The sequence below is a fragment of the Protopterus annectens genome, chromosome 10.part0 (genome assembly GCF_019279795.1).
Source record: "Protopterus annectens isolate FY-2018-M chromosome 10.part0, PAN1.0, whole genome shotgun sequence".
Classification (NCBI taxonomy): domain Eukaryota; kingdom Metazoa; phylum Chordata; order Ceratodontiformes; family Protopteridae; genus Protopterus; species Protopterus annectens.
The window spans coordinates 1,037,469,628-1,037,496,231 of record NC_056744.1 but is presented as its reverse complement, the minus strand read 5'-3'; the positions used below and the strand labels follow the sequence as shown (position 1 = coordinate 1,037,496,231).

The window sequence follows — 26,604 nt, the reverse complement described above, 5'->3', positions numbered from 1 at the left end:
AAAGGTGGCCGTGCTGGGGGCTGGGTAGGAGGGGCAGGCTTACCCTCAGGCTGGCGTAGTTTGTCTCGAATCTCCTTGTCAAGCTCGCTATGCACCACAGCCCAGACCTGACGGCGGGTGACATGTACCTCTCCGCCCTTGTTCCCAGGGGGGCGCCGAGCCCCATCCCCTAAGGCAGTTCCACCCGAAGGTGGTGCATGGCCAACAGAGGAGGAGGTCCCAGGCTGGGGCCCAGACGTGCTGGTGCCAGATGCATGGCCAGCTGACGTGAGACAGGTGGGTCCGCTGGGACCGGCCTTCCCATACGAGCTATTGTGTTGCAATTTTAAGAATGACATCAGTTAGTAATAGACAACAGCATTCAGGATTAGGTATAACAGCATGCATAGGTATTCCCATTAACCCAAGACACCAGATTTACAACAGTTGCAGAGTGAGCAGAACACATGCATATATGGGATAACAGTGGCCATTACAACAGCATGCAGGTTTCATTGATGGCAACAGGCCACCAGTATGGGGGTATTTTAACATGGCACATGCATAGAACCACATGTGAATATTTACAAACCAAAAGGATATATGTCCGGACAGAAGTGTGGAGTGTACACATCCCAGTGAGGTATGTAATTAGGTTATTGTAGCACTTATGGTGGGGTTGAGAGAGAGAGGTCCATTAACAAGTATTATACAATGTCTCCCTATTAATATTCAAAATCATGCATTCTGATTGGCCAGCCCAACCAGCATGCCCGTTGTAAATCCCACAATATACCAATGGAAAAAGGTCCGGTCGCCCAGACTTTTTTCCGTTGGTATAAACTGCCCCCAAACAGTTTTTTTTTTTTTACAATAAAAGAAAAGAGAGAGAAAACAGAGCAACAGAGACACTTTTCTCCATTGCTTCAGTTTCAAAGCATTGATGTACTGGGTATGCATGGGAACACATGTCCCATACGCATGAGCAGTAGATCAAAATGCAGAAGCAGTATACCACAACCGGTGGAAGAACAGCAATCCACCGTTATACAAAGACATTATTTAAGAAAAGTATTTTTTTCTTAAATAATGTCATTGTATAATAGCAATAACCGTCTCCGTGGTTGTGGTATATTGAAGATTTACCCACAGTTGCCTTTGTTTAATCACTCAGGCTGCACCCTCATGATGAAACCACACGAACCGTGGGTAAATCTTCAGTATACCACACCACATCATCGGCTATTGCTTAAATATATCCCTGTGGTATTCACAACTTTCTTAGTCACTGCAGTGATCTGTCCCTTACGTGTATTATTACACTACCCACTGTCTTTACATTGTACAATGGTATGTTTGTAGATTAGTATCTATGTGGACTGTGTCTTACGTATTGTCTACACCTCTTACCTGTTATAGCTGTTGAGAAAATCACTGTTAACACTACCTGACAGTTTCTACAAATAGTCTCAGATTCCATGTTGATGTTATACACATATCTAACAATCTGTTATTGCACACACTCTGGTCATGGCTTGACAAGATGCAGGTGTTAATGTGACATATTTTGAGAACAGCTGTCATACACTTTGGGTGGGATGCTACAATGACAGGTTTGTTTTCATATACTTTCTCTGACTATGTACAGTTCTGACTATCAGTTATATGTCAGTAGAACCTGTCTACATTTCTTGGATCATCACACTGATATGTGAGGGGAACAGGTAACTGGGCAGCAGATTTGGGGCCATTTATCTGGACATGCTGGACAGATCAGAACAGTTGAGGGGTATGACTATGCATACAGCCTACTACCTGAACATTCTGCCACAGTCTGTACAGTTGATGGTTATGATTATGCTTACAGCTTACTATCTGCACATTCTAGCAAAATCTGTACAGTTGCTGGGTCTAATTATGCATACAGCTTTCTATCTGCACATTCTCACAAACTCTGTACAGTTGTGGGGTATGTGTATGCATATACCTTACTAATACTCCCGGGATCCAAATCCCTGCTGTGTGTGGTAAAAATATTACATATGACATCACAGTACACTGTGCTATCAGGGAATTGGTGTGAAGCATTCCAATGTTTTCTGTGTAAGTCTGCCTCAGTTGTAAAATATGACTGACCTCTTGGGACTTCCAACATTGTTATACTCAACTTCCTACACATTTTATCTGCGTTCAACAGTGTGGGTAACACTTCTTAACACAGCAGTACTATTTACAGAATGCAACACTGCAACAACATATGAAAGCTGAATGTACACAAGCACTCCAGGAGTTATACTTTTATTAACATGATCTTACACCTTTATTTCCACACAACCTATATGACAGTCTTCCTGCCATAGTGTCTACTTTATTCAGTGCATCCCATACACAATACATTTTTATAGTGGTACAACACTTTCTAGAGCTGTCATATTTATTTGTTATGACAGTACATGCAAGATTATTACTAACCTGCCTTGCAACGCAGCCTTTGCAGCCTAGCAGAATGGGCTAGCTGGTTCACAGCATGGTCATCTGCAGCTGTCAGGGGAATACAGTGATATGTATCCATTACCTATCCATAGTATACACAAGCTAGGCAATCATTATCTACGTAGTAAAATGAGTACTTACTCAGTGCTGGGGCATTGGTCATCTGCACTGATTATTGGAGCCACTGCTCCAAGAGATCCCCCCCTCTGCCGCTTCAGGTCAGCATGGTGATGCCTGACCTGCTCACCAGTCTGGGGGATATCAGTGGCACTGGTGAGGTCACGGCGAGACTGTCCCAGGCCTCAACGTTATACTGAGAGCCCTGGTATTGGCCCTGCAGTAGTCTCTGCTCATGGGGTTTTACCAGGAGCCATACCATGAATCTGGCCTCCTGGGTGCCCCAGTGCTGCACTCTAAATTGAGTTCCTTTCCCAACTCCAGCCATTCTGCCTACAGTAGGGAGCTGCAACCAGTTATGGAAAGTATTTGCGCCTGCGGGGTTTACATATGCCTGATTTCCTGCACTTTCCCTTGACTGAATGGTTTTGAAAAGGCTAAGCTATGGGCACACCTGCTTACCTAATGTTGGCATAAAGGGGTATACCACTGGGCAGATTGAGTTAGCCAGCCTACACATTGCTTACACCAACTAAGCTGAGCTGTGCAATGCTTAGCATTGCTTAATATTTAATTTGCATTATTTTTTCCTTTTGGCATTGATTTATTATTTGTTACATCTTATATATGTGTCTGGTATCCGTGATTCATGTGTATGTACACTGTATTGGGTCCTGAAGACTTCAACACTTTATTACAATAACACCTCACATCTGGCCTTATTGCAGTGTTCCAGTTTTGTTATGTAGCAGGTTATACAACATCACACTGTAAATAGATTCCTTTCACATGTTCAGTTTGCTTTTCTTATGGTGATGATTTGTTTGTTGAAACCTCAATCCTATGTATTGCTATGTTGGCTTAGTGGTTAACTACTGTGACTGTAGTGTACAGGGTCTTAGGTTCGAGCCTTGCAAAGGCTGTTTATTTTGTTGCTGGGCAGAACACGGGCCGTTGGATACAGAGTGATTAAGGCACTTTAAAGCAGTTGTAAGCAGGTTTGTGTGGGTTTGCGCGGAGCTAAGCACTGCTAATCTCCGGTTATAGTTTCTTACACTCAGCTTCTAAATTGTTTAATCTGTGTAGGCAGTGCTTACCCCCATGTTAACACACTTAAACATGCTTACTAGTGCTTACATATGCTTACTACTGCTTATTTGTGCTTAAACCTGCTTACTAGTACCTTATTCAGTATGACACTGACACTTCACATGTGCATTTCCTGCAGCACTCCAGTTCGTAAATATATGTTATTTAGTGAGTTTTTTAACAAAAATATTGGTTATAACGTGCTTTTCCATGTAAAATAGATTATGCTGCAGTGGGACTCAAACCGGGAATGCCTGCTCATTAGGCGAATGCTCTGCTCACTACACTATTACTGTGATGCTTCATTTGAATATATCGTCCTTGTTATTTTCTTCAGCCTTTTAAGCTGTTATAACTGTAGCTAAGCAATGGGCACACCCGTGCATCTATGGTTAGCTGTACTCAGATTTAAAAAAAAAATAAAAATAAAAGGGTTTCTTCATTTAATTTATATGTACTGTTGCTGTTGTACACATAGGGGACTGTTGGTGGGGATATGAAGACACCTATAAGCAGTCTCACTCATTTCTTACCACTTTTTGCTGTTCTACATTGCAGGGGTGTGTTTATTCTGAGAGCTCTGCTTTCAGACATGCCCACTGCACTCGTACATGCTCTGTGTAAGCTTAGGAGCTTGGGCAGTGCACCTTACTAATATGCATGACGCACGGCCATCCTGTTCCTAAATGGGCGCATCCGTGTAGGACTAAACTGGTCCTGCACGGAAGTTTTGTAAATCCGAGGGAGTATGAAGTTGAAGAGAATATGGCACAGGAAGATATTCTGGAACTTTCTGCAGAATGCTCGCAAGTGAATGATGAACCAAGAATGTGCCCTTAGTTTAGAAGAAAGAGATATAAATGAAGAGTTGCTTGATTTAATACAGATTAATAGATATATTAAGGTCAATGAAAAAATAAACTACAGAAAGTCAGTAAGACACAAAATGTTAGAAGTTTGATAAAACAAAAGAACGCGGTAATCAAGACTGTTCATAAAGATTTCTGCAATATAACAGAAGTAAATATGATATATTATTGGGCAGCTAAATTAATAATAGATAAAATCTTACCACAAAAATACAGGGTTGTCAGGGAAAAGAAGGGGAGAAATCATGGAGGCATTTAATAGAGAAAACTCTTAATCAGTTAAGACATGAAGTGTTGCTGTTCAAAGAGTACAGAAGAGGGAACAGATAAAAATACTCAGAAAGATAGATGTGATAAAAGCAATGCACAGTATCAGAACAGATCAGGATCTACCGTACTCTATTGAAAAAGAAAAGCTAAAGATATCAAAACAGGCAAAAAAACTTAGAAGATACAAAGGTAAATAAAAAGGAAAAGTACAAAATAAGCAATTTATTGATGACCCAAAAACTTTTTATAGAGAATTGGAAACAAACAAAAAAAAACAGAAACACCACCAAAAAAAAGAAATAGACACATTTTGGAGGAAATCTATGAAGATCCTGAGGAGCATAACAAAGATGCTGAATGGATAGAAGAAAATACAAGAAAGACTAAGAAGTTCAGATGCACAGGATATGAAATGAGATGAAGTAATGGCCAGAGAAATTGAAACAAACTTAAGAAAAGCTTCTAAATGGAAAACTACAGGCCTAGATGCAGTACCTAACTTCTGGCTAAAGGTATTAACATCTTTACATGAAGATGTAGCCATGAGTAAGAACTATTTATATGCAGCCCCTAAACAGATGCTATCTTGGTTGACAATAGAAAACAAATGATACTTCTCAAGAGTGAACCGGTAAGACACGCTAAATACTATAAACCAAAAACTTGCCTTCCAAAAATGTATAGACTATACAGTGAAAATGATACTGACAGAGTTAATAGTAATTTAGAAGAAAAGTGAATATTAGCAATAGAACAAATGTTTAACAAAAGGAAGTGATATGGAACAAAGGGTCATTTATTAATAAATAAAGTTATAATGGTAAATTGTAAAAAGGGGAAAATCTAAATATGGCATGGATACACTACAAAAAAAGCATGGATAAAAGAGTACTTACAAATATATAAGATACACCCTAGATTGATTTATTACATTAAAGTGACCATGAAACTGTGTCAAACCACTTTGCAGCTAAGCCATGATAAAGGACAAATTATTATCACAGTGATAAAAGTTCAAAGGGGATATTCCAAGGTGACTCTTTGTTACTGCTGCTCTTTTGCCTTGCCCTTAACCCATTAAGCTGCCTTCTTAACAGATTAGGTCATGGCTATAATCTGGCTCACAGAAAACAATTTTAAACTGTATAGCTCATCAGATGTGGAACTGAAAGCTCAATTGCAAGTGGTCAAAACTTTATCAGATGATATAAGAATGTCATTTGGTCTTGATAAATGTGAAAAATCAACCTTTAAAGCAGGAAAGCTGCAGCATCAAGAAAATATCAGTCTGTGCTGAGACAGGAATGTTCATATGTTCATAGGTTGGTACTAGGCTATCAGCCCTAGGGCCTATAAAAGCCTAGCCATAAAAATTCCCTGGCTATTTCTTCCCACAATATTTACTTCCCTGGACACCCCTGTCTAGCAGGGTGACTGACGTGATCCCCGGGGTGAATTTCTTATCTCCCATCCAATCATCAAGGTTCCTTTTGAAGAGGGCCAAAGAGGCCAAAGAGATGTGATATAAAATAATGTGAGAAAGAGGGAATGTATAAATATCTGGGATTTGATGAAGGATGAACAATAAACATGAACAAATCTGAACAAAACTTTATTTATATTTTAGAAGACTAAAACTTATACTGAAAATGGCCCTAATATCTAGGAACAAAGTTCAAGCTATAAACCAATTTCCTCTTCTTGTTCTAACTTACTGTTTTAGTGTGATAGATTGGCCCCAAAAGGTACTGTATCAGTTAGACAGGAAAACAAGAAAAATGCTTCATGCTTATCAGATGACTTTTAAAACTCAGTGTATACCAAGATTATATATTCCCCATTCTGAAGGAGGTATGAGCCTCCTCAAAATTGATTACATGTATAGATCTGCAATTGTAGGACTGCATATATATCTGCTGACCTCACAAGACCCAAACATAGTAAAAGTTTAAAAGTATTTATTTATTTATTTATTGACATTTGTTAACCGGGTTAGTCCAACTGGGTTATTGTCCCATTTTCAGTGGAGACCCGAGGAGAAAAGCTCCAGCAAATACAATATATGATCACAGAACAAGAAAAAACAGGTATTACAAACAATAATAGCAAACAATAGAAATAAATATCTACCTGTGTAGAAATAAACAATCACATTTTTTGTTTCTTTGAAAAAGTTAAATTCTTAGTTGCTGAACAGAAGGGGAAAGTCAAGAGTGATAGGATGTAATGAGAGAGATATGAGTGTGGGAAGAGGGGAGAGCTAAGTAGGGTCATAGCAGGGACAGGTTCTGGAATTGAGTAAATGTGTCTTCAGTTCTTTTTTAAATAGTGGAGTATGAGAGATAGAGCGTATATCAAGGGGAAGTTTATTCCAAGCTTGGGCCACAGAATACTTGTAGAGTTGCTTACCAACAGACCTGTTAGGGTGGTAGACATCAAGCAATTGCTGATTTGAGGTGAGGAGAGATCGAGAAGGGGTATAGATGGAAACAAGGAGAGATAGGGAAGGACAGTAGGAGGGTTTAAACAGCACAGAGTGCAGCATGTGAAATTGGTAGAGATGAAGTAGTTGTGGGAATTCCAGCCATTGTAGGGACTTTAAGGCAATACAGTGGTGAGTCTTGTTAGGGCTGTTAGTGATGAATCTGGCTTTTTTGTGGTAGGCTTGTTGAAGTTTGTTCAGGGTAGTAGTTTGAATATTTGTGAGAACTGGGGCAGCATAGAGGAGAGAGGGGAGGAGAAGTGCTTGTCCAAGGGTGAGTCTAGACTCAGGAGTGAGGTATTTTCTGTTCCGATATAGGAGACCAAGTTTTTGATGGGTTTTCTTTATGCATTGCTGTATATGTTGATTGAATTTTTAGTTCATCATCAATGATAACTCCTAAGAGTTTAGTGTGGGTGTCAGGATGGATGGCTATATTATCACAGGATTTAATGACAAAGGAAGATCTATATTGAGCAAGAGAATGGGGGAGGAAGAACTAGAGTTTGTTTTTTTTTGGGATTTAGGATTAGTAAGTTTTTTGAAAGCCATTGTTCTGTGGAGAGTAGAGCTTTTTAGGTTAGAGTGTGTAGGTCAGAGATGTTGGCTGTAGAAATAATAGTGGAGTCATCAGCGTATTAAATGAGAGATGAATTATTGCAAGAGGTGAATAGGTCATTAGTGAAGATATTGAATAAAAGGGGGCCTAAGATGGAACCTTGTGGAACCCCAGTAGAGAGAGGCAGGAAAGGAGAATATGAGGAGAGCCATTTGACAGATTGTTGGCATCCAGATAGATAGCTAGTGAACCAGCTGAGGGTGGAGGAGGATAGGTGAAAGTTTGCAAGTTTAGATAGAAGTAAAGGATGGGATACAGTATCAAAAGCTTTGGAGAGGTCTAGAAAGAGACAGGAAGTAGGTTTATTATTGTCCAGGGATTCTGCAATGGTGTGGGTGAAGGAGAGTAGAGCAGTAGTAGTGCTATGATAGGGGCAGAAACCATGTTGAGTAGGGGTGAGTAAGTTGTGATTGAGAAGGTGGTTTCGAAGCTGAGTATGGATACATTTTTCTAGGATCTTAGATGGGGGGATAGAATGGCAATAGGTCGATAGTTGGTAGGATCAGTAGAGTTGCCTCCCTTATGGAGAGGGGTGGTGTAGAAAGATTTCAAAGAGTAGGAACAGTAGATTCTAGCATGGATCTATTAATTAATATAGTCACAGGGTAGGCAATAGAGTCAGCTGCAAGTTTGAGGAAGGTGGGAGGTAATTTATCAGTAGAGAGAGAGCAGGGTTTGAGTTTGAGCAGTAGAGATTTGATGTAAGAAGTGGGAAGTGGCTGGAAGGAGAAAAAAGTGTTATTGGGGCTGGGTGTTGGATGAGGTAAGGAGTAGGAGTTAGTTTGAGAGGATAGGAGGTTTTGCAGTAGTGAGTTAAATTGAGAAGAGTTAAATGAGGACAGTTTCTGACAATCTTTAAAGAGGTGGGGTTTAGGAGTGTGAGGGTCATATCTTAGGATAGAGGTAGGGAGATGGTCACTGAGGGAGTCTGGTAGGGTTTCTGGCTGGTGGTAATGTTGAGGGGAGTTAGTAAGAATCCAGTCTATAGTGGAGCTGGAGGTAGAGTTTTTGTGGAAACGGGTGGGGGTAGAAATTAGTTGGTGGAAACCATGAAGGTGAATACTGAGTGAAGGAGAGTCAGTAGAAAGTTTAGACCAGTCTATATTGACATCCCCAAGGATGAGTGTTTCGTAAAGTATATTGAGATAGAACCAGGATAGTATGTTTTCGAGAATGGGTATATTGTTGCCTGGAGGAATATACATGGAAGCTACAGAAAGTTTTTTGTGAGGGTTTAGATGGAGGTTAAGAATGAGGAGTTCAGCAGGATGGAAGCTAAGAATAGGTGTGGGCTACACCCAAAAGGAAAGTCTGAAGGAAAAACAATCAGTGAAAAGAGAAAGAAAGGGAGAGGAAAGTGTGTAGGGTTCTAGCAAAAGCAGAGATAGTGGGCCTGAGATTAGGACAGCAGGAGGTAGGAAGCAAGGCACAAGTCTAGAGATGTAAGGAAGAGCCGGGTAGGACAGGTATAGGGAGTTATTAGAATATCTTACTGTGGTAGATAGGAGAACAAGCAGGTTAAAAGAGGAGTGGGTAAAGAGCAAAAGAATAGTTCAGAAAGGAGGTATGAGTTATAGTGGAGAGTGAGCAGGCTGATAAGAAGAGAAATGGGTATGGAGAAATATTCAGAAAGGAGGTAAGGATTAACAGTAGAGAGGAGTAGGGCGGAGAGGGTGGTAGGAAGATTGAGGGATGTTAAGGTAAGAGTTGGAGGAAGAGGTAGATGAGAGGGGAGTGGTCAGCGGGTGTACTGCAGCCAACACAGGGTTAGGCCAGAGATTATAGGCATCAAATATAATCTTCAGGTGAGCAGTACATACTTGGGTAAAATTCCGCTAAGGAAAGAACAAACAGCAGATGTTTGGCAGAAGGTGGTTTTCCAGTAAGTTTGGGCCTGTAGTAGAGTCAGGGAAACACAGGTAGAAATTAGGTAAACTTAGGTAAAATTCCGCTAAGGAAGGAACAAACAGCAGATGTTTGGCAGAAGGTGGTTTTCCAGTGAGTTTGGGCCTGTAGTAGAGTCAGGGAAACACAGGTAGCAATTAGGTAAACTTAGGTAAAATTCCGCTAAGGAAGGAACAAATAGCAGTTGTTTGGCAGAAGGTGGTTTTCCAGTGAGTTTGGGCCTGTAGTAGAGTCAGGGAAACACAGGTAGCGATTAGGTAAACTTAGGTAAAATTCCGCTAAGGAAGGAACAAACAGCAGATGTTTGGCAGAAGGTGGTATGTATGGTAAGTATGAGGAGAACAAGTCTAAAATGACTTCTCTGCTTACTTTAGCATAGCAAAAGTATATCGGTATCAAGTGGGAATGGAAATCAAACCAGAAGTAGATAAAACTCAGGCAACAACTAAATGTGCCAATAAAGTAAAAGGAAGAATATGAGGTGAAGGATCAGATGAGAAGGCAAGGAATGTTGAAAATGCATAAATATAGTTGCAAGTACAGAAAACTTCTGGAACAACCTCATGTTGATCAGGAGCTGACAAAGGAATGATTAAGGACATTGAATTTAAACCAAAACATGAAAGGTTAATATTGCTGCCAAGATAGTTGACCACTACATATGGTTTTGCAAAGTCCATTGAACATATTAGAGAAAGACAAATGTAATTTTTATAAAACTGAATTGGAGACAGTCACACATCTTGTTGCTAGGTGTGATACACTAATGGCAGAAGGCCTGTTTAATGAAAGACATAATAATGTGGCAAGACTGTGGATTGGGGATTGTGTAAACATTATAATATTGAAGTAGTTGAGAAGCATTTTAAACATGAGCCACAAAGCAGTATAGAAAATGATGAAGTTTATATCACATGGAATTACCCATTGCCCATGACTAAGTTCAAAATACATTTGAGAAAACCAGATACAGCTGTCCATGAAAAGAAGATAAAAGTAGCATTGATCGTTGAAATTGCAACACCCAGTGATCATAGTGGTTTACATACAGAGAGACAAAAACTCATAAAATCCCAGGATTTGCAGGCAGAAATGAGGCAGTGTGGCTAAAGGATACTTGGACAGTTCCAGGAGTAGTAGGAGCAATGGGTTTTATAAAAAATAATTATATGTTATCTATACATGTAACTCCATATGAACTGCAGAAGGAGTCATTTCTGAACACATTGTGGATGCTGCAAAGTGAACTTTTGTCTAACATCAAAGACTGAAGCAATACTAATTTCATGAACTTTAATCCTACTTTGACTTAGGAATGGGGGTCCATTCCCATCATGGTATTATAAACCCAAAAGTCTTAGAGAAATTAAACTGAGCTGGAAAATATATCAAACCTACTAGCAGACAAATTGATCACTAATTTTCCCATATGTCCCCCCTCAACCACCACTCAGGAAATATAACTCACCCTACTATCACTAGAGAACTGATCCTCAATGCTCTGTCTAAGGCCAAAAACATGGACCCTGACAATATCCCAGGATGTCTTCTAAATAGCATGAAACATGGCCTATCAGGCCCTCTGGAACTGCTATTTAACTGAAGCCTTCAAATAGGTTTCATGCCTCATGACCGGAGAACAGCAATAGTTATCCCTCTGCACAAAGATAGACCATCTACATATCCTGGAAATTACAGAACCATATGTCTCTCTAGTCTCATATTCAAAGCCATGGAAGGAATTATCATGGAAATGATCAATAATGACATAAGAAACCTACAGAAACTGGAACCAAACCAATTTAGTTTCATCAAGGGCAGGTCACGCCTACTCAAACTAGTGGACTTCTTTGAGAAGGTCACCAAAGCAATGGATGAGGGCAAAACAGGTCACACTGCCTACCTTGACCCAGTCAAAGCACTTGACACAATACCCCACTCAGGCATTGTTGACAAACACAATATGTTAGGTTGTAAACCCTTATGTCACCCACTGGATAGCAAGCTGGCTCACAGACAGGACCCAGGAAGTTAGAATTGGGGAGTCCACCTCTACAAAGAACCCAGTCACAAGTGGAGCTGCTCAATCAATCCTGGTACTGCTCCTTTTTGGTATTTACTTTTCTGAAGTCAAGGCCAATGTCAAAGATCTCTGGCTGTCCAAATTTGCAGATGATTGCAAATTAGGAGCTCTCATTGAATCCCACGCCAACACAAATGTTCTCCACAAACAACTGGTGTCAGAGCCCTGAGCTAAGAGTAAATGCCAAAATAAGGCATAATAATATCCTTTGGGAAGCCATCCAACCCTTGTAACTGTTATATTGGCAGCCCACCACTAAGAGGTGACCCAGTAGTCAGGGACTTGGGGGCACACATAGACAGTAATCTAGCCTTTGTCCAAAACGTGTCTGAAGTAGGGAAGTCATTCTATGTTGTGCAACTTATAAACAAATATATAGTATCTAGGTCCAAGGAGGTCATTGTTCTACTTGCTGTATTCAGCATTCTTCAGACCTATCATTGAGTACAGTGCCCCTTTGGTATGTACCTTACCTGGCATGGCCAACAACTGGAGTGTCCACAGAGGTTCCTGACTAAAAGAATACAGGGCATGAGTAACATGTCCTATACAGAATGCCTCAAAGCCCTATCCTTGTAGTCTGTTTCCTGCAGGCTGTTGAGGGGAAATGTATGCCTGGTATAAAAAGCATTGTCAGACCCCAACCTGATGGACCTTCTGTATGTCTGCAAAACAAACAGCACAATAATTGCCCATTCTAAAGACTTAAATCTTGTCTGTGGTATAAATAGGACCTATTAAAGAGACAGGCATGCATCCCATCCACGTGAAGCAGAGTTCCTCCCTAACCCAATTCAAGTGTTACTAGGACAATTGAGCTGGGAACAAGAAATATATCTCTGGTTTGGCACACATGCAGTCTGTAAATGGTTAATCTCTCAGGCTGCTGTTTGTAAAATGTTTCATCTCCCAAGCCCCTACTTACACTTATCAAGGGTAACAGAACTTGCCAGAGATTTGTGATGCATGGCCTGGCTCAAAAAGCCCCTAGTGGACATTAGTCTACTACAGACCTATGAACATATGAACACAAGAGTCTTGAAGAAGTCTACTAGATTGAGTAGGTGTGATTTTCCATTGACAAAACCAAACTGGATTGGATCCAGTGTATGGAGGTTTCCAATGTCATTATTAATCATTTCCATGATAATTCTTTCCATAGCTTTGCATATCAGACTATTCAGACTAATAGATAGTTTCATAGTTTCATAGTATAGTACTAGGCTATCTGCCCTGGGGCATTTGTAAGCCTAGCCATAGTGATGTGGCTTTTGCCACCCCATGAAATGGTACAAAAATGTACAGAATAAATCTAGAATACTGTGCCTCTGTCTAGTAGTGACACAATGAAGGTCCCCTTATATAATAGAATTAGTTTACTGTGCCCCTGTCTAGCAGTGACACAGATGTGACCCCTGGGGTAAACTTACGATCTCCCATCCACTCATCAAGATTTCTCTTGAAGAGAGTCAGTGAGGGGCTCTGCCTAATACAAACTGGGATCCTGTTCCAAAGCATGGGAAGCCTCTGGGTTATGAAACTATCCGACCAGCATGTCCTATTCATACTTGTGCCAAGGTTTAAGTCTTTAGCTCTCGTGGTCCTGATGGATTTGGGTTTTTTGAGGTGGAGCATGTCCATCAGATCCTGATTGGACATGGCCTTGTACGTCAGGCAGAGATCACCTCTGAGCAGGCAGTATGCTACTGAATAGAGCTGAAGTTTCTTTAGTTTGGCAGAATAAGACATATGTTGGAGACCCTTGATCCTTTTGGTGAGGTACTTTTGTAATCTCTCCAGCTGTTGCAAATGCCGGGTGAGGTACATACCAAATGGAGCAATGTACTCAATCATGGGTCTGATGAGGGAGGAATATAGGGGTACAATGACATCCTTGGATCTGGATGTGAATCCCTTCATGATGAGGTGTGCAAGGTAGAATGTTTTTCTAACCACTTTGGCAACGTGGGTGTCAAATGAGAGGTCACTGTCTACTTGGGTCCCTAGGTCTCTGATTACTTTTTCCGTACTCAGTGGGTTGCTGTCTATGTGATAATTTGTGGGTACTTTGTTTTTTCCAAGAGGGATGACTATACATTTTTTGGCATTTAGTTTCAGTTGTCCGTTTCAGTGAGGCCTTTTTGTAGGATGTGTGTGTCTGCTGGTGTATCGACTATGGCACCTAGTTTGCAGTCATCTGCGAACTTTGTCAGCCACAGCCCTCCCATGTTTGCTTTAACATCTGAGAAATAAATGCCGAACAAGAGGGGTCCCAGGACAGATCCCTGTGGGACACCACTTGTGACTGGCTTTGAGTCTGACATTGCTCCAGCGATTTTAACTTTATGGGTTCCGTCCTTTAGCCAGTTTGTAACCCATCTAGTGACATAAGTGTTTACTTTTAAGCTGTTTAGCTTATCTATGATGCCTGAGTGGGGTATTGTGTCGAAGGCCTTAGCCAAGTCCAGGTATGCTGTATGGACTGCTTTGCCCTCATCAATGGCTCTAGTGACTGTTTTGAAAAAGTCAACCAGGTTTAAAAGGCAGGATCTGCCCTTTACAAAGCCGAACTGGGTGGGGTCAAGTGTCTGTAGGTCCCCTATGTCTCTGTTTATGAGTTCCATAATGATTCTTTCCATAGCTTTGCAGACCAGGCAAGTTAAGCTTATGGGGCGGTAGTTTCCAGGGTATGTAGAGGCACCCCCCTTGTGGAGTGGGACCACTGTTGCTGTACGCCAGTGTTCAGGTACATATCCCGAAGTAAGACTAGGGTTAAATAGGATTTTTATGTGTGGGTTTAGCTCCTCTTGGAGTTCACGTAACACGCACCTCGGGATACCGTCAGGTCCCATTGATGCTGTGTTTTTTGCTTTGTTTAGGGCGGTTCTCGCTTGGACATCTGAGATGACAGGGAGATTACATTCAGCAGGGATAAGTATTTCTTCTTTTGGGGTGAAGGAGGGGAGAAATTTGCACTGAACCTGTCAGCCAGAATGTTAGCAATATCTGTGGGTTCAGTGTATTTTTTGTTGTTGTGAACCAACTCTGAGCATATCTGAGGGTTTCTGGCCAGGTTTCTAACATAGCTGAAGAAGGCTTTGTGGTTATCTTAAGTGTCCTTAGCGATTTTTCTCTCAAAGTTTGCCTTGGATGTTTTTTTGAGAGAACGTAGTTTTCTGCTAATGTTGATCAGAGATGTCTTCCCTTCATGGGATTTCACTCTGACGTGCAGTAGCTTCTTTCTTTTGTTATACAATTTGTTTATGGCTGAGGTCCACCAGACAGGACGCTTACATTTGGTGGAGAGGGACTTGGATTTGTTTGGGATTGCATGATCCATGCATTCTTGGAGATGTCCATAGAAAGCATTTGTGAAGGATTCGGCATTGTGGGATGTGGTATCCACTGGCCCAGTGGGCTTAAAGGATACCATCTCAGTCTTAAGAAGAGTGAAGTCTGCTTTTGAGAAGTTTTTCACTATGGTCTTTTGTGCTGGGGTGGAGGTGGGATATGTATATCCAGGGTGATTAGTTTGTGGTCAGATCTCACTAGTGAGGGGTATACTTCGTGTGGAGCATTTTGTCCCCATGTTTGTGATGATCAGGTCTAGTATATTATCTCCCTAGTGGGAGAGGTGACTAGTTGTTCCAGTGCATTTGAATTTATGAATTCCAGGAACCTTTGGGCTAGGGTATTAGGGCTAGAATAATGTACCCAATCTATGTTTGGGTAGTTGAAGTCTCCCAGTATGATGGTATTTTGTGACACATTCATATCCTCCAATGTCTTCAGGAAGGCTGAGTGGGGTTCTTGAGATTGGGAGGGTGGTCTGTAACATGCTACCAGTTGTATAGCAGTTTTGCCTATGGTTAGTTGCACCTGTATGGTCTCTGATGCTTCATGTGTTGCTACTAACCTGGAGGTGTGGGTGTCCTTTATGAATATGGACACTCCCTCCTTTGTGGTTCGACCGGGTTTTGGGAAAAGCATGATACGAGGTATAGCCTGGTAGTGCTGGGGTGCTCTCAGGAGCCTTGAACCAGGTTTCAGTTACTGCACAGACGCCGATGTTCTCCATGCTGAGGAGTGCATCAAGTGCCTGCATCTTGAGATTTAGACTTCTGGCATTGAGCAGCATTACCCTTAGTTTTTCCATTTTTGTTTTCTAAGGAGGTGGGTTTGTCTTTGAGCCTTGCCTAAAAAGGCACTATGGGGTGGCAAGAGCCTTAGCCAATATCCGAAGCCCAGTGGTGACAGGTGTAAGCCATCCCTTGTGAAGCAGCATGGCTTGTCCAACATATCATCCCAGGCAGACAGACATTGGATCCCCTTAGAATGACACCAGTACTTGAGCCAATTGTTAAAGCTGATCATCTTGTCTTTGTATTGTGGTATCATTCTTGGTGAGGGCAAGATGCTGCTCAGGGTCAGGGTCATACCAGCCTGGGCTACATAATCGGAGAGCTCCTCTATGTCTCTTTTCATGTAGTCCAGGGAGGTGCGCCTCAGGTCATTCACACCAGCATGGACAATGACGGAGTCGTATTTGTACTTGCTTTGGAGTGACCTGAGTGCGTGTGTTATGTGGCGGATCCTAGCTCCCGATAGATAGCTCACAGTCACCTTCTCCTTGTTCAGCCTGGTCAGTGGGACATCAGTGTGTCTGACTATGGAGTCACCTATTACTAGTGTATCAGGCAAGGTGTTTGGCCTTAAGGGCGATTGGTCGACACACTGATTTATTGAAGTATGTGTTGCATGTGTTTTGTTTTGAGGTGGTGGATTTTTGGATGTCTGCTTTGGGAGCCTCTGTTGTTTTGGTAAGTTTTTTATTAGAGCCTCCGAGTATGTCTTTGTGTTTTTATGTGTTTGGTTTGCAGTTGTGGTAGGTCTGTGTGGGACTGGGATTGTTGTGTGTGTGGTTGCCATCTCCTCCTGTCTGGTCATGCCAGCCCTGAGTTGAGAGAGTTCAGCCTCCAGTTTGGCTATATAGTTGCATCTCTCACATGTATTTGTGTTTGTTGGGAGGAGGAGAGGGTTGTCTGTGTACATGAGACAATTGTAGCATTTTCTCAAGATACCCAGGTTGACCAGCTGAACTGGAAACGATGCCAGTAATCTACCACTCGACATGCTAGAACAGTATAAGGGAGTGGTATACCTTTAAGGGAAGTGGATATTCACAGGGGTGGTAAGTAGATGTAGTGCTTTACTTAGTACGAGAGTGCTTACTTAGTAGAGAAGTATTGAGAACAAGTGCTAGGCTTATAATACAGTGAGTAGTCTGGTTATACTAAGAGTAGAGCTTCCTTAAGGGAAAATTTGAAGAGCAGACTTGGCGGATCCAGAAAATGTTTAACCTTGGATTTTAAACAGTGAACTACAAAAGAGCTAGAAATGGTCCCAAACAACCAATTACTACAGCTTCTTGTGCTGAGGTCACTTCCCCCAAGGACAGGTAGGCTGCTCAAGGCTCTAGTTTCCAAGGTCCATAGTAGGCATGATTGTATAGAGTAAGTGAACAATTCTGCAAAGGCAACTGTGTTTTCTGGGTTGGGGATGGGGTTTGAAATGTTGTCAGGCTGTCACTTAATAATAGAAAGTTTGCCTTACTGTAGATTCTAAATGCTACTGGGTTAGTTGACGTCATGGGTTTTATTTTTATTTCAAAGAAGATAGCTTCATGGTTCAACCTTACCAGAGAGGACATTACACTAGGGGTGGACAGAATTTTCCCATGTTAGTCAGGACCAGGTCCAGTATGTTTGCTCCCTTAGTGGGCATGTGGACTATCTGTTCAGAGTGTTATTGTTTACAAAATCCAGGAATCTCAGGGCCTTCAGGTTTGGGATCATAAATGATTCCCATTTTATAGTGGGTAGTTTAAGGCGGCAATGAATAAGATATTGGGTTGAATGTTGAGTGTCTTTGGTAGGTTTAAGTATGAGTCATGGGTTTCTTGGGTCATAGAGGGGGATCTATAGCTAGCAGTGATATGGTATGGGACTTTGCCTATGGCAATTTGGACATGGAAAAGCTCAAGCTCATCATCCTGTTTGACCAGCCTTGAGGTGACCTTGTTGAAGAAAGTTAAGCTTCTCCCTCATATCCTCTCCACCTTCTATAGAGGTGCAATAAAGAGCATCCTCACCTGAAACTTCACAGTGTGGTTTGGAAGCTGCACAGTTACAGAAAGGAAGATGCTACAAAGAGTGGTATGGGTTGCAGAGAAGTTAACAGGTTCCAGTCCTCCATCGATGCAAGACGTTTATTCTGCAAAAAGCATCCAAAGGGCCACCAAAGTAATATGGGGCACCATCCATCCTGCACATGGACTGCTTAAGCATATGGCATCAAGCAGAAGATATCGCAGCATCCACAGCAGGACTACAAGATTGAAAAGTAGTTTCTACCCTACAGTGATTAGACTTCTGAACTTGGGCACTAGTCCCAGAGTTCTGGACACATAATAGTTCAGTTCTTATTTGTGCAATATATGCTTATTACATTGATTTTAATGTTCATTAATTTGTATTGTGCACTATTAATGTTTTAGCAAGAATACAGTCATGTACTAGTAAGGAATATTTAATATTTATTATAAGATGTGAACAGGGTATTTCAGTACAAACTGTTTATTGTTTGTTAGTATTGTTATTCAGTTTTGGATTTGAAGTATTGCCCTTTTAAGAACATTTATTATTTAATTATATTAATCAATTATTTAATTATCAGAACACAGTATGGTATATTTAAGCACTGCTGTTTTATAACTTTTTGTTCTGAAGAAGCTTTGTATTTACCAAAGTGAAAGCGAGCTTAACATGATTCAACTTGTTTTTTCTGTTCGTTTTATTGGTATTGTTCATTGGATTAAACAAGTGCTTTGGTATTTATTGGTCTGACTCCGGTTTATTTCCGCCTTGGAGTTGTACTGTTCTTGGTTTGTGGTATCATTCTTTTAGTTTCATGGTTATATAAATACCAAGTAAGTGCAATATTTATTTATTATATCCATAGTCAGTATTATTTAACCCATTCAGTGCAATATTAGACAACTAACTTAGGCATTGTTCAATCTGTAGTGTGTTTTGTATTACTTTAAATTGGGAAGTTAATTTAACTTAGGGGAGGGTATTCTTTTCATATTTGAGTGTTGGTAAATGTCTCTGTTCTTTCCTATGTGTATTGGGAGTAGTATTGTATCTGTTAATATGTTTATCACTGCTGATGTGTTGTTTTATATTTCCTTTGTAATCTCAAGAATTGACCTGATGCATGAAATTTCATTTAGACTACATGTGTGTAGTTCTAAATGACAATAAAGTTTACATTGACTTTGACTTTAACTTTATTGATGTAGATTAAGACACCTCCACTTTTATTCCTTGCCTGTGCAGTAGCTGATCTAAATGTGTGGAAGGCATTGTACATTCAGCTTTAAAACATTTCTGGGTAACTACACAGAACACTCCATTGTCCAGGGTGAGGAGAGCTTGGAGGGTGTGGAGTTTCTAGTTTAGACACTTGGAATTGAGCAGTAACACCATTAAATTCTTGTGGGTTAATTTTGCTATGACGGAAGGTTTGTCAGTTTGACATTGCATAAAAAAGACACTGTGGGGGAGAATAATGTTTTAGCCAGTATTCGAAAGCACAGTGAAGACAGGTGCTCACCATCTTTGGCAAAGTAACATTGCCTGTTGACCATATCATCCCATGCTGACAAATATTGCACCCCCTTGGAATGACACCAGAAACTAAGCCAATCATTAAAGTCAATCATCTTTTGTTCATGTTGTGACATCATCCTTGTTGAAGGTATAATGCTGCTCAATGCTAGGCTCATACCAGCCTGGGACACAATGTCTAAAAGCTCCATAATGTCTCTTCATATAGTCCAGGTAGGTATGCCTCAGGTCATTTTCAATCACGTGGACTATGAGAGAGTCATAGTGGTACCTGTGGTCCAATGACCTGAATGCTTGAGTGATCTGTTGGATAAATAACAGCCGTGACTTTCTCATCATTCATCCTGGTGAATGGTACAGATGTGTGTCACATATTGGAGTCTCCTATGACTAAAATATTGCATTGTGGGGTGGCTTCCCTTATGAGCTTTGAAGATGAGACTCCATACAATATGGGTGTATGTGTTGTAGTGGATGTTGTTTTGGTGGAGTTCTTCTGGGGCTGCTGAGGATGTCTGTTGTAGGTCACGTAGCTGGGATGTTTTAGAGGTTTAGATTTAATCCATACTGTGTACGGTGGGTGTAATGTGTGCATTTCTGATAATCTTAACTGGCATTATGTGTTTTTGTATGTGACAGTTTTCTCTCCAGTGACATTGTGTAATTACATTTCTGACATACCTTATCATTTGTTTGAGAATAAGTTGGTTGTCAATAAAGGCAATTGAAACATTGCCTCAGGATGCCCATATCAACCAAGCTGACTGTGGAGATAGTAGGAAAATTTGCATCCATGGTGTTGTGACCTATTTATGTAGTCAATAAGTTGTTGCAGGAGTGAAGAATAGTAACTGGAGTATTTAATCCTAATCACATAGGGCAATGTATGTCCCTACACAAACTAGTTTATATTAACAGACTGAGTAGAAAGGTAGTAATGCTGGGCCAAAAGTGCAGGAATGCAACAATTAAGTACCAGCAACAAATACAAAGTGGTAAATTACACAATAATACTGCATGGAAGGCTTCTCAAAACCGCAGATCTCAGTAATCAGTACATAGTACAGTATTAGTGAACTTCAAAATGATTTAAAGTGCAAAAATCAACAAATAAAGCAAAAATAAAGCCTGCAGTTAAATGAATTGCAAAACAAAAATATAAATCTCTTATCTGCCAAGGACGGAGCAGAATTAATTCTGCACCCTCTCAGTGTGTGTTGTAAAGTAGGTTTACTCAAGAAAAGTACTGTTTTGCTGGATGGTGACTTAGTGTTATTGATCTATGAAAAACAATGTATGGGAAAAGCAATTAAATAGCTTATTCAACTGACAGTAGCAATGAAAGAAGGGAGGGACTTTGGATGTCAAATTACCATAGTGGCGGAAGCCAAAGATATAAGTTTTCAAAACCCCAACAGGGAAAGGGTGGGAAGGCTGGAGAAAATTTCAAGAAGAAGACTAGCCAGAGAGATATCATATCAAATAAAGCCAATAATGGACCTCTGTGACTTCAGAAACTGTAACAAGTCACAGTGCTGTTAGTCCTGTGACTCAAAGCTACAGGTCAATGACCTCCAGGTAGGTTAGACGTCCAGAAACTTTATTTTTTTCCAGTTGGGGGTAGAGAAGAACAATAACTAATCAGTAGGGAGCAGTACATAGTGTATCAGTGAGGGCTCATAGAGGCACAAATAATGAGAAAATAGTAAAGTAAACAGAAAGGCACTGAAACTCAACTTTAAGCAGTTAACTGATAAGCAGAATATATTACTCTAACAATAAAACTGTAATGTAAACAGTTGTAAAAGCACTGAAGAAATCCTGTAACAGAATTTACAGTAGTGCCACTACTGCAATTCCACCACAGTCTAAGCACAAAACTATGCAGAAACTTATTAGTTACACTGTTTATGGAAAAAATGCAGTAATAAGTGTCTGATTAGCAGTGTGGTTCTTCATGTGGTTCTGGCTGCTAGGTGGTGAGACAGTTATCTGCACTACATTTGTTTGGGGACACATGGCTGAAGTGACATTCAGCTGCAGAGATACGTGGCTGTCACATATTCACTTTAGGTACAGAGATGTATGCGATGCCATGCTCACAATTTCAATAACCAAGTGCATGTGGACAATGGAAGTAATGTGTTTTCTTCTTGGTGTACCTACATGTTTATGTAACTGCAACACACAGAAGTGTGCTACAGCATAGACAAAATTTCACATGCTGCTGTAGTCACACTTTTGCTACAATATTTGTTTTAATCAATGTTCTGTAGCCCATTGTATGCTACATTTCACTACCACTGACATGAACACTAGACATCCTGCTGCTAATGCCTACCATACTCTCTGCTGTCTCTTGGGGTCTTGGGGGCCATGTACACTATTTACCCACTGTGCACTTGGTTATGGAAACTCAGTGAACTGCATTGCATGCATCTCTGTACCTGCAGTGAATATGTGACAACCATAAGTATCTGAAGCTAAATTTCACTTCAGCCTTGTGTCCTCAACAAAATGTACCACTGGGAAGTGTTTTGATGCATAACAACCTGAACCTCTCTTTATGCAGTAGCCCCCCTCAAAATGTTGGGCTGTGTACTTGTCCATGAATTATAGCCAATGTTAGCTAAATCTCTTCTCCATTCACCCATCTGTGCCATGATAGCCTGCCAATCCAGTGAAGAGAGATGGAATTGTTGTCCCCATCAAAGAAGAAGCCTCACTATTATAATGGATTGTCATAGAATTGTATGGGACTGTAAAATATGTCAAAAATTAAACAAATGTGGTAAGTCAATAGCCATACATTTGTAGGAAACTGATACATTTTCAAAATATCTGTGCGGCAATTTAGGTATTTAAGTTTATATTAAAAATTTGCCATGGAAATGCGACTAAATGGCAGTGCTGTCATCATGCAGTTGAATATACTTTTCCAATGCATTAATGCTTTAATATTTCAGTGCTCATAGAATGGGTAGAGCTGGCTAAAACAATGCAGACCTTAAAAATGTTACAGGAAAGGAAGTGATGATTGTGGTGGTGCTGGTGTTGGTGGTGCAAGGATGCAGCTTAAACTAATGGGCACACTACACGGCTCAACAGGTGTTCAGATGTCTGTTGGAATTCTTCTTGTGAAAAAACTTATGTTCAAAATATGTAGATAAATATGGTGACAAGAACTGTTTCATTTCCTTTTTTTTTCTCTCTCTCAAACTCTGTTGGCATCAAACCTCACCCAAAATGTTTGCATGTTCCTTCATCAGGAGTGACAGCCCAATGGTCTGTTTGCTGTTCAAGGGGTGAGTGGTGGCAGCTGTGTTGTAATGTGATATAAATATATCTATCTATATATATATATATATATATATATATATATATATATATATATATATAAAACATATATATATATATATATATATATATATATATACATAGATAGACAAATAGATTGATTGATAGACAGATAGACAGATAGATAGATAGATAGATAGATAGATAGATAGATAGATAGATAGATAGATAGATAGATAGATAGATATGTATACACTGTAAGCTCATGTTCTACAACACACACACCTGCTGAAACCCTAGGCTCTGAAGAACAATGGGCTGGAGATCTGTCTTCCGCTTTCATAATAACCACAATAAACAGGACATGCTGGAGGGATAGATTCCTATCCCAGAGACCTCCTATACTCTGGAACAGGCTACCCATCTATGTCAAGCAAAGTTCTTCATTAGCTCTCTTCAAGAAAAATCTTGATGAGTGGATGGGAAATAGGAAATACACCCCGGGGATCACTTCTGTGTCTCTGCTCGACCGTGGCACAGGAAAATAACTTTCTTGGGTGGCGTAAGCCAGGGAACCTTGTTGGCTAGGCTTACGTAGGCCCTTGGGCTGATAGCCTAGTACCTACCTATGAACCTGTGAACCTATAAGAAATGTCTTCTCAGTTGGCCTTGCTTCTTCAAGGCAAGCACCTCTGTTTATCACTAGCCTCTACCAGAGATCCTAAGCAGAACTCTCACCCCAAATATGCTCCCTAACTCTCTCACAGACCGAGAGGTGAAGAGACACTGTCTCAGCACTCTTGTCTCTCCCTGGCAAGCTCCAGCAGTCCTTCATCCACTAGGCAACCATAGGATATTTGGGTGGTTAGGGTGCAGCCAGGGCTTTATTCCTGCTCACCAAGGATCTGGCTCTTCATGGTTTCATTTCTGTTCCATCTTTCACATGGTGATTTCTAAGTCCCATTTTAATCAGATAGGAAAGACCGTAAAAGTTTTACGATAAAATTAATTGCATTTATGCTCTTTACTACTTCTATTTTTGATTTTTTAGGACTACACAGCGCTTGCTATCATGGTCATATTCGATTAGTTCAGTTCTTACTGGATAATGGAGCAGACATGAACTTGGTGGCATGTGACCCCAGTCGTTCAAGCGGAGAGAAAGATGAACAAACTCCTCTGATGTGGGCCTATGAAAAAGGTATGATTTATCAGTACTTCATTTGTTTGCATCCAGATAGTATAAAGAACTGAGATAATTTAAACGGAGAAGAGAATTTACCTATTGTTACTGAAAGTAGCTTCACATACAGGGCCAAAATAGTTGAACATACTAAATAAATTAAAATATACGACCTGAGTTTCATTTTTTTTTATTTAATTGTAAATATTAATTTTAGCCCTATATCTTCAGAAATCTAAATGAAAAGTATACATGTAATATGCCAACCCAGCAAAGTCCCAATTAGAACTTATTTCTGTAATGGGTTGAGATGTAAATCATACCTGTGCTTTCAATGACAGCCAGAAACATAACTGATATTTTAGCTTTGTACTTGTGTGGATAGTCTGTTTTTGTCATCTGTCCCTCTTCCATTTATCAGCTGTACTTCCAGATTTTGTAAACTACACTTTATAAGCCACGTTTCTTTGCATTCCCTGAATGGCAGCTCATTAATGCTTTATGTAAGTACTATTATGAGGTGGCCAGATCTTCACAGGACATACTCTATCATACAAGAAGGATACATTTCCTCACTCAGTCTTTGTGACTGTGTATGTATCTCTCTCTCCATATATAAATATATATATGGGTCTACTTCATAGGATCAAAATTTCACAACATCAAACCTCTGATAATCGAAGAACAGAGGATCGATGTTCTGAAGTGTGGAACCTATGAAAAAAAATCTAAAACATGAAAACTTCTTATTTCACATTTTTGCACCCCCCATAACATCTTCTTCTTCTTTCGGCTGCTCCCGTCAGGGGTCGCCACAGCAGATCAACTGTTTCCATTTCTTCCTGTCCTCTGCATCTTGCTCTGTCACACCAACCACCTGCATGTCCTCTCTCACCACATCCATAAACCAACAAACCACTCCGACTCCAATAACTATAGCCCAAATGTATTTTATTCACAAGATATAAAAATTAAATAAAAGGTCAAGCGCTTTCATGTTATCACTTCTTCAGAAAGCGCTTGACCTTTTATTTAATTTTTATATCTTGTGACTAAAATACGTTTGGGCTATAGTTATTGGAGTCAGAGTGGTTTGTTGGATTAATAGTTGTGTTTGTGCCACTCTTCAACCTTGGTTTTTACCACATCCATAAACCTTATCTTAGGCCTTCCTCTTTTCCTGTTACCTGGCAGCTTCATCCTTAGCATCTTTTTCCCAATATACTCTGCATCTCTCCTCAGCACATGTCCAAACCAAAGTAATCTTGCCTCTCTGGCTTTGTCTCCAAACCTTCCAACCTGGGCTGACCCTCTAATATACTTATTCCTAATACTGTCCATCCTCGTCACACCCAGTGCAAATCTTAACATCTTCAACTCTGCCACGTCAAGCTCTGACTCCTGCCTTTATGTCAATGCCACTGTCTCCAACCCATATAACACAGCTGGTCTCTTTACCCTCTTGTAGACCTTCCCTTTCACTCTTACTGGTACTCGTCTATCACAAATCACTCCTGACTCTCTTCTCCACCCACTCCATCCTGCCTCTACTCACTTCTTCACCTCTCTTCCACACTCACCATTACTCTGAACTGTTGATCCCAAGTATTTAAACTCATCCACCTTCACCACCTCTACTCCCTGCATCCTCACCATTCCTCTACCCTCCCTCTCATTCACACACATATATTCTGTCTTAGTCCTGCTGACTTTCATTCCTCTTCTCTCTAGAGCATATCTCCACCTGTTCCCTACTCTCACTACAGATCACAATGTCATCTGCAAACATCATAGTCCATGGGGACTTCTGTCTGATCTCGTCTGTCAACCTGTCCATCACCATTACAAATAAGAAAGGGCTCAGAGCTGAACCTTGATGTAATCCCACCTCCACCTGTAGGGCTATCCCCTTACCATGACCCGTACCCTAACCCTAAGGTCCGTGATGACTGCAGCGCAGTGAAGGACATAGCAATGTCCTCCACTATGGTGCGATAGTCACAAACCTTAGGGTTAGGGCATGGGTTAAGGTAAGGGGATAGCTTTACTAACTATCCCCCTACCCTAACCCGTGCCTTAACCCTAATGTTTGTGACTATCGCACCACAGGGGAGGACATAGCTTGTTCTTTATGTCCTCCACTGTGCTGCAGTGTTTTCGGTGAAGTGCACTTATGCAAAAGTTCACTTTCGTTAAAGTGAACTTTCGCAGAAGTGACATTTCCTATTACAAGTTTGAAGTAGTGAACTTTTGTTCTTGTAATGGGAATCCATATAGAATATATATATATATATATATATATATATATATATATATATACACACACATATACATATAGGGGCTCTATTGTGTATGACCAAACTGCCCTAATGTCAACACAAGACAAAATAAGTTTGATCATATACAATAGCAAAAACAAAACAACCCCCCCCCCAAAAAAACAATAATATCGACAGAAGAAAGCTCTGCCCTCTCCACCACCTTAGTAATGGCTGCTAACCCTAACCCTAATGCTGTCCCTTCCCCA

At 40.6% G+C, this 26,604-nt stretch overlaps 1 protein-coding gene across 2 annotated transcripts in view; it reads left to right on the top strand.

Moving 5' to 3' along the window:
• LOC122813471 (serine/threonine-protein kinase TNNI3K) overlaps positions 1-26,604 on the top strand; it is a 2,121,983-nt gene that overhangs the window by 761,700 nt on the left and 1,333,679 nt on the right. For both annotated transcript variants that reach the window (XM_044085806.1, XM_044085805.1), the window contains exon 11: positions 23,946-24,095. In XM_044085806.1, the coding sequence (XP_043941741.1) occupies positions 23,946-24,095 (150 nt within the window). The remainder of the gene's footprint in view (positions 1-23,945; positions 24,096-26,604) is intronic.